We start from the raw sequence: 9495 nt of genomic DNA, 5'->3' as shown, positions 1-9495 counted from the left end.
GGAAACGGCGCTCTACCACGGGGCGCACGCGGGACAATGAACCCGCTTCACACTGCTCTCCGCGAGCGAGCGAGCGAAGCGAGAGAGCGGCAACGTCGCGCGTGTGCGCGCCCGTATGTCACCCTCGCGACACTTTGTCGAGGGGGATTTACCCCGCGGACTTCTCATGGACAGTTTCTCGCCGTCACGTGGTCAGCCGTCCCGCGATAGAATGATACTCCGAACAAGTAGATACAACAAAGAATGCAGATCCCATTTTTTTTTTCCTTTTTTTTTTTAGTTACTGGTCATTATGAACAAATGAAACTAGGTCGATGAGGAATGTGATTGCCGGAGATTATTATTTTTATCTCATTTAGTTGATCAAAGATTTTTTTTAGAAGAGATAAAGAGATAAAGAAGGGAATAAATAAATCACCCGCATATATACGTTTGTAGAAATATATAATTGTATAGTTATGTATCTATAATGTATATTCATTAAAGAAACGTTTTATATTTACATTTTTTATTTATATGAATCATAAGTTGCAGCGCGTTAATTATTTATGTAAATAACATGTAAAAGTGTGTGAGCGGAATTCAAATGAAGATAATTTCCTGGTTCATCGTTGATATGATTATTGACTTTGACAAAATGATTAATCTACACGTGATAGAGAGTAATTGCATTCGTAACACTTACAAAAAATTTAAAAGGACGGATTAATCGAAAGGATTATGTAATTCATGATATCACGCGAAGAATGTTTATTTGTATAATGATTCGTTACTCATTCTGTTTGTGAACGATAATTATCTGTTTATAAAGAAATCCGTTGGTTAATAAAACAATTTAAATAATTTAATGATAATATTAGATTATAAGGTTTAGGTTATAATTACATATTATAATAATATTAATAATAACTGCTATCTCTCACAGAAATCTAATTCTAGCTAATTTATTACTAAAAGACAGTAATTAATTATTTATTTGAAGTACTAAAAGTATCGAACAGCAGTGCTTTTAATACTTAAAATAAGTCATTAATTACTGTCTTTTAGTAGCCAATATTAAATTTCTATCTAAAGAATTATGCTTAACATTTTATTCAGTTAATATATAATATTAACTTATTTTAAAGACACAATTCTTAAATCTAAAATTTGCTAAAAAAAATCTCAAAATTTTACTTTGTAAATTTTATGAAACTATACCTAAATTTATAGGTCATAACTAAAACGATTATATAAATTTTTGCTTTTACTTTTGAAAATTTCATTAATATTAGATCACAAGACATTTGAGATTGTGAACCTTTAGATCTAAGAATTTAAAGGTACGCCAAGAATATACTTATAGTATTCGATATTCAAGAACAAAGAAACTTGAATAACCGATATAATATTTGGAAAAAAATATCAAACGAATTTAAACAGAACAAAATTCAGAAACATAAAACTATAGATTACGAATCTTAATAGTTATATTTTTATTTAGGAATCTAAGAATTTAAGGATGATAAAAAATGAGAACTTTTTCAAAGTATTGAACAGCTTCCAATATATGTGGCTTTAATAACTCTTCTCGTGACTCTTCTATTTTTAACTTAAATAATTTATTTTAAAAGAATCGATAATCCTTAAGAGTTTCCGTTAATATTAGATAAAGAATATCATTATATTATTAATAAGTAATGAAATAAATTATTCGCATTTAAAGTAAATAAATAATATTTTTATAAAACCCAAAATTTAATTACGATTGAAGACAATCTCTCTTAAAGTTAATAAAAATAAAAAATAAGTCGATAAAAGAATTAATTTTAAAAGGATAATTTCTTTATAAATATTTTGAACGCGTTTAAATATCAATTTCACTGAAAATAATGAATGAATGAATCTACATAGGAAGTAAAAATCAAAATCTTTTAAAAAAAGAAGAGCAAGAGAGATATAAATACATCTTTTTCTTCATTAATCTCGCGTGGTGATAAGCTCATATTGTTTGTTTTCGCAGGCGTGATGGGATCGAACAAGATCATTTTATCGATCGCAATATATTGCGATGAGACTGTAAGAAAAAGAGGTATATACAGGGAACAGCGACAGAACGAACGAGTAAGAGGTTGGTGTTGGATAGGGGGAAAGGGAGGACAGACTTTACGCGCCAGTTTCTTCCGTGTTGCAGAAGCGACGGCGAGGGCGACGGAGGGGTCAGGAGAAGTGGAGTACCGTTGTTTTCATTCCCATTGAGGCCAGTTTGTGTCAAGGCTGCTTTTCCACGGTGCCAAGCCGTGTACGGATATGCGGTATTACGAGGTGCAGCGCGCGTTTCAACTTTGTGAAACGTTGCTATTTGGCTCGGAAAATATTGAAAATATCTCTTTAAAGAATAAACGCGGACGTGGAAATTTATTTGAAAAAAAAAAAAAAAATCGAAGAGTTGTATAGAGAGGAAAAAAACACGATAGAGACGCAGAGAGGGAAAAATACGGTAGTTTTAACGATGCGCGTTGAAAAAACGTCGCGTGGAGCAATTATCGCCTTTGAAATTGATTTCTTCGCTTCGGAAAGAGCGAATTTCCGAATAGTGAATTTCCGAATTTTGGAGATACAAATTTAACTTCAAAATTTCTGTTTGTTCAATGCGATTAAGCGTTTAATATATTTTATGCAGTATCGAACGATTTTTTAATAATTCTTAGCTTATATAAGAGATCGTCATCGCGCTATATAATAATCACTAATTATTTATTTAATACGTATTTCTGTAATAAGAATTATCAAAATCTTATTTAATATATAAATTTTAGTTGATTTATAAATTATAATTGATTCTGAACAGATTTCGCGAGATAACACAATACGCGCGTTACAAATTCAATAATTTCCCGGACAAATGCGAGATTTTCTGAAAGGGTATTGAATGATGATAAATCCCGCTTATTTGCAGTAACGTTGAAATCCGATTTATTATTTTGCAAAATTCGGTATAAAATGATGCGAATTATTCCAATAATCAGCGCTAAAAAAGAATAAAAAATCGAGCATCGTAATCTTTCAATCTCAATTGTTCTTTCGAATTATCCTTAAATCTTTTAATTCTTCAATTCTAACAGCGCTTAGGCTTTCTTTAATTTTACAACATTTCTTTAATTTTGCAACAATCTTCAATTTTATAATTGGCACTCAGTCTACATGAACTGGAAATTGAGAAAATTCACAAAAATATTATTAGGTACCAAAATCTTCCTTGACAGAATATGGCCCTCTTCATTTGTATTGAATCTTTCTTGATCCATTTTCACTGAAGCGGCGTCTACAATGAGATTTTAAGATTTAAAACTTAAGCTTTAAACCTTAAGCCGTAAGAATTTAACCAATCATAGTCGAATATGAGGAGAATAATCTATGATTGGTCAATTTCTTATGGCTTGAGGCTTAAAGATTACGCTTTACGCCTTAAAGTCTGATTGTAGGCATCGCTTTGATAGTCTTCAACTTTATAACACCAGTTTCCATTGTTCCCGTAATAGTTTCGAGTGTTTGTATTCCGATTGTAATGGGTAGTTGTATTGAGAGAGGAAGACGGAACGTCACGGCGCGAATCCACGTGTGATCCACGTGCGCGATAAAGATGGGTATCCTCCAATCGTTGACGAGGGGCGTGTCGAGTTTCTTGCGGCAGCGTTTGTATTTTTAATCGAGCCTTTAACGAATTCCTGTATTCCACAGCAGCGACGGCGGCGGCGCGATTACGTCACGCCTGTTCGTTCGCTCATGCGTACGCCCATAGGTGTGCGAGACTGTATGTGTGCTTGTGCGCGCTCCTCCTCTTGACTTGAACGATAGATCAATCTTGATCGCACGGATCTTGTTGTTTGTATCGGCAGGTATCAGAATGAGCTTCCGAAGAAGATCAAGGCACGCGGCAAGGACGCGCATCTCAATCACGAGGAGCTGGTGCAGACGATGAAATGGAAGCAAATAGTAAGCCGCTTTTTCCTTGTTTGGACAACCGCGGCGAGGATCGAACTCCGCCAAGTTCGAAAACGCTTTTATCTGGAGTATTAAATTTTAACGAATTTTATTAACTAAAAAATAGCGAATTTTATCAACTGCTTTCATGACAGTCGAGAGCGGTGCGAGAACAATGATGTGAAGTACTATTGTTATTTTTTTTGGTATATACGCGATTCGAAAGAAAAAGGATATTGTAACTCATAATTTATGGACTGCGCGAAACTGGTTCTCATGGATAAAAAGATTACATCGACAGAGAAGAATAAAAAAAAAGTCGATTAAGAATAAAGAAAAAACGATATTATTTCTGTGGAAATATAATTATCGAGAAAAAAAAAGATCTATATTTATATGTAATTTGCACCTTTAAAGTAATTATTTGAACATAAACCTGTAAAGTTTGGATTTGGCAGAGACTGAACCTAACACAGCAACATCTCGATGGGTGTAAATAGAAAGATTTTTGTAAAACCTGATCTAGATGTTCCGACGGGTGCTTGACTGCCATTTTGTTTTCAGCGCGGCAAGTTCTACCCACAGCTGTCCTACCTGGTGAAGGTGAACACACCACGCGCCGTGATGGCAGAAACAAAGAAGGCATTCAAGAAGCTCCCGAATCTCGAGCAGGCCATCACGGCGCTGTCGAATCTGAAGGGCGTCGGTACCACGATGGCGTCGGCTCTGCTCGCCGCGGCGTCGCCGGAAAACGCGCCCTTCATGGCGGACGAGTGCCTGATGGCGATACCGGAGATCGAGGGTATCGATTATACCACTAAGGAATACTTAAACTTCGTCCAGCACATTCAGCACACCGTCGAGAGGCTGAACAAACAGAGTAAGCGATTATGAATCACTACTTGCCGCGTACGCGCGATCCCGCGTTTACCGTATCGAGTCCTTGGAATGAGATTCTCATGTTATTTCTCCATGGCCGAGGTTTCTCATCGTCGGATTCTTGGACACCTCTCTAATTTTATATTTCCATACTTTCAAATAAAATATTACATATTACTGTATTTCTTTGGATTTAATGACATCGTCATATCACATTGTTTCATTGGATTTTATATTTTCACATCCTTTACTCAGAATTCCTTTACAAGAGAAAGATTTAGTTTCTGAAATGTCATGAAAAATGTTTTCTTTGTTCCAGCGTCAAATGGCAAGACATGGAGCCCACATAGAGTCGAATTGGCGTTGTGGACGCATTACGTGGCGTCCGAGCTGAAGCCGGAACTGCTCGATGGCATCCCGGGCTCGACAGAGAACGGCAATTCGCACAGTGCCAGCAACGGCGAGGCGACAGAGCCGTCGGATGATAGTAATCAAGAAACGGTAGCGAATGGCAAAGACACGCCGGCGGCGCTCGATCCAGCGGCGATCGATGAGAACAGCACAACGACATCCTTCACCGAGGACTCGATGGACAAACCGGCGACACCAATCACCGCCAGCGATCATCCCGTCGTGGGCGCCAGCGAGGACACGAATGATTCCCTCATTACTAATGACAGCAGCAACAACGCAACGCCACGACCTACCGATAGCGAGGACACCGAAGAGGACTCGCAGGACGCGCAGGAGCCGCCCACCAAGAAGAGCAAGAAGTGACCCGATCGGCTCGGTGACGCGACGAGCAACAACGTCAGCACTTTCGTGCCCGCCAGAAGTCTGTCGATCATCGCGGCACCGCGTCGTCGATTCTGAATCATCGAACGGATGATGGACCGACGAACGAACGGATAGGTAGTATAGAGATGGATGCACGAACGACGGACGGACGCGGATGGATGGATGAATTACTCTATTGCGCGATTGCTTGGACGGAGCACAACCGCTCACTTCATCCTCGACTCTTGCTGAAGAAAAGAGAAAAAGAGGAGAAAGAAGAGGAGGATTCGCATGATCCCGGAGATTCGGATGGAGATTCTGGGATCCTCGAATCCTCGAGTTCTCTCTCTCTCTCTCTCTCACTCTGTTTCTCTCCTCTTTCAAATCCTTCCCGCATCTTGCCCACGGTCTCGTTATATCTCGTTTCTTTACGCTCCTCCCGTTCTGGTAACGATTTTTACCAAGTGACCGACGAGTTCGTATCCTCGTCTGACGACTGCTGGATCCTCGCCGTTGTTGTTGTTCGGACAATCTCGCGCGTTCACACAATGTCAACAAGAGTTTTGCACCACCTTTTGATTATGGATCTCCTGTATAAAGTATGTTGGAGCGGACGAGGAAACGTGAAAGTATATACTCAGTGTTGTTAGAAATAAAGGACCTTTCACGAATCTAGTGATAAGCCTTTGTATCCCTGGCACTCTTGACGGGTTTTTAATTGTCTTTTTTCTTTTTTTTTTTTAATTTCTTCGATCAATATGTCTATTCCTGAGGTGTTTAATATAATAATTGCGGTATTTAGGATTTTTGTTTCTTCGAATTACATTAAACACTTTAGATTTTCGAATTTGAGAAGATTTAAAGGCTTGAAGAAAAAGAGAATTCTATAATTTGAGAAGATAAAGCTTTAAAGTTTAACATTTCAAAATTGATAATTTAAATAGAATTATGTTTATAGAATTTCGAAAGAATTTTGTGTATAATTTTTTTTTTGTTGAACCATTTGCGTTATTGAATCCTTGAATTGCCGAATCTCCGAATACTCGAACGCCTCTTCTTCCACGGCTCCTCGATCGCCGCTCTTCAAACACAACTGAAACTGCCGTTCTACAAATAATAAGATGATGCAAAACTTTCTTGATACACATCGTCCACTTTCTAATTCACCCTTCGTGATGTCATATGTCGTAAATAATTAACGAGACTCCCTCGTGATATTCTATTTATCACCGTCGCAATTTTGTGTTGAAATGTCTGCGACCGTCACAAAGTATTCGACGCACGTATTTTTTTTCAATTCCCTACTCCCGAGATCAATAATCCGATTAATTTCAAAGAATGATCTCGTTAAAGCGATGTTGCATGTTTACGCGTAAACCGTGAACTCTACGAATAGAGTAAAACTGTGACTTCATACGCGATGTTTATATGCGAATGCATATGCAATAAGAAGCAGAGATACGTTTGTTATTTTCCATCTACTCCGAGATTGCATACAATGCGATAATGAGATGATTTTATGCGCGTATATATTCAGCATCGGCACGAAGCTTCGTGAATCCTTTGAAAGATTTCAGTTCTTTGTATCTTAGACATTTAGAGAAGACGGCAGCTTTCAGTTTTCTCGACAATTAAATTTCCGTATTCTTAAATTCGTGGAATACTTGAAAGGAATCTGTGAATTGCAGAACCGTAAATTAATTTCAGGACGCGTGCGTCACTTTCAGTTAATCGATATTCGATCACGCCTTATCAGTCTCGCACGACGTGAATCAATACGGCGGAGTTCTCGAATCATTCCTTCGGAAGCGACAATTATTGTTGAAAGGAGAAAGAAAAAGAAAGGAAGAGAGAAATTGGATGAAATGTATGTGAATGAGGAGAGGAGGAAGAAGAGAGCAAAGCACTCCGTGAGTAGCAAAAATAAGGCAGAGGAAATACTGGACACAATGATAATATTAATATTAATAATAATGATAAATAATAATTATTATAATTATAATTATTATATATAATACAGAATCATTACCATAATTTATATACCTAATGAGAAAACTGCATGTCAGAGTGATGCATGGAGTAAACCAAATACCTTGTAAGTAAAAAAAAAACTTTAGAAAGAAATAAAAGTAATGCTTTCAGTCCATCAAGCTCAGTAAAATAGCGTCCGGCCTGCGACACACTTCTACGTGCGCATAGTCTTAAGATTACTTTAATTATTTAAGTACTTAGTACATATCTATTCAAGAGTTCATTTGAAGAACATTGACTTATCGAAACTTTCTCTGATCTTGGAACTCTGAATTTTGTTGTTATAAATACTTTAATGAATGTTTGAAGTCTTAAAATTTTTAGCTTTTCAATTCTCGAAGTCTTCAACTTTTACGTCAAAAAAAAAATAATCGACATCCTTTTTCTCACCTCTCTCCCATGTTCCCCATTTGAAATCATTTATTTTGTAAAGACCATTCATTTCTTTTTACGAAAATTAATCTTCAAAGAAAGTTTAACAAGTGCTTACGCTTATAGGGAAAGTGAAATTATAATTATTTTATTCATGAGAATATTATCCTATTCTAAAGTTTAGAATCTAGACATATATAAATGTGATTTTAAAACCACGAGATTCTGCAGATTCTATTAGCTTCGATTTGTCTTTAATTTGTAGTTAACTACTATGTTAATTGCATCCTTTTGCAGCTTTAAAGTTACAGAACTTATATACGTATGACTTTTATCGTGGGATAAGATATCTACCAAGTAATTTCATAAAGATTGAAAACGATGGATATAAGAAGTAAAAGACACGCGTAAGTAAGGGCAAGAAGCCCTACGATTATGACGAATTTTCAAAACGATGATTCGTCACTCTACAGCTACGAGTGAACGTGACATGGCGGCATAGCGGATATGTGCGAGAAGTGAAAGTAAAACACGTCTCGCATCTTCTCGACTTTCTCTCGACGTCGCTTTAACTTCTCGTCGTTGACGTCGTTCATCTTGCTGGGAGCGATGTGAAACCGCAGTGACGACCGCAAAACCACGTCCGTTTTTGGTCTCCAGAAAAATATGCCTTTGCCCGTCTACTCCTTATTTTGCTTTAAATCGTTAATCTTTTTTTGTAAAAGAAAAGAATTTTATCGATCATTAATTATTAATAAATATTCTCGACGATGACACGCACGAGAAACGTTGTTTTATAGAGAAAATATATTATTTTTATTTTTATGTGCTGAAAAAGAAAATGTATATTTTATATGTAGAAGAAAAGGCAAAAAAGTGCATAGAGAAATGTCAAAATTTAAACAACAGTCTTGATATACTTTCTAAAACTATTATCCAATATTTCTTGAGAAGTAGAATTTATTTAGCAATCGAAAACATTCTTAACAATGGTGAATAATCTTTTGTCTGCGACTTTTCAAACAGGAAATTCTTTACAAGTCTGTGGAAGAAAACTGCAAATATATATATATTTGACATTGTACAGGAAATGGTACTTGAAAAATTTAAAGTTCTTCGTAGTCCTATACTCTATACACTCTTTAAAGAGACTTAAATCTTTCAAATACAATCTTAAAGGAGTCGTAGACGTTCCCGATCTTCTCTAACTATTGTTATTTCTTCGAACCTCACGGTCTTTCAGGTATTCTTTTTTCTTTTAAATTTGTTTTCTGTGAAGATGCATTTAAAGAAGAGACCCTCCTGTGTGAGAAGTTGATCACACGAAAGTGTGAAAGTACACGAAAAACACGAAAATATTACAAGGCTTGCAACAAAGCACAATTGGAATAAGTCAAGGTGAATGACACACATCCAAACAGGCCGAATGAGCATTGAAAAGCTATGTCGTTGACCTTCGTAGAATAGAATGCG

The 9495-nt window shown here is 36.6% G+C and overlaps 1 protein-coding gene across 1 annotated transcript in view; it reads left to right on the top strand.

Moving 5' to 3' along the window:
- Nucleotides 1–6397, top strand: part of Amun (protein amun) — a 7184-nt gene extending 787 nt beyond the window's left edge. The window contains exons 2-4 of the mRNA XM_018450798.1: nucleotides 3879–3975; nucleotides 4528–4843; nucleotides 5162–6397. Coding sequence (XP_018306300.1) covers nucleotides 3879–3975; nucleotides 4528–4843; nucleotides 5162–5619 — 871 coding nt within the window. The 3' untranslated portion in view covers nucleotides 5620–6397. The remainder of the gene's footprint in view (nucleotides 1–3878; nucleotides 3976–4527; nucleotides 4844–5161) is intronic.
- The last annotated feature ends 3098 nt before the right edge of the window (nucleotides 6398–9495 follow it).

Source organism: Mycetomoellerius zeteki, unplaced genomic scaffold, assembly GCF_001594055.1.
Source record: "Mycetomoellerius zeteki isolate Tzet28-1 unplaced genomic scaffold, Tzet1.0 scaffold106, whole genome shotgun sequence".
In the NCBI taxonomy this organism is placed as follows: domain Eukaryota; kingdom Metazoa; phylum Arthropoda; class Insecta; order Hymenoptera; family Formicidae; genus Mycetomoellerius; species Mycetomoellerius zeteki.
The sequence above is the reverse complement of the archived record's forward strand: the minus strand, read 5'-3'. Positions and strand labels throughout refer to the sequence as shown.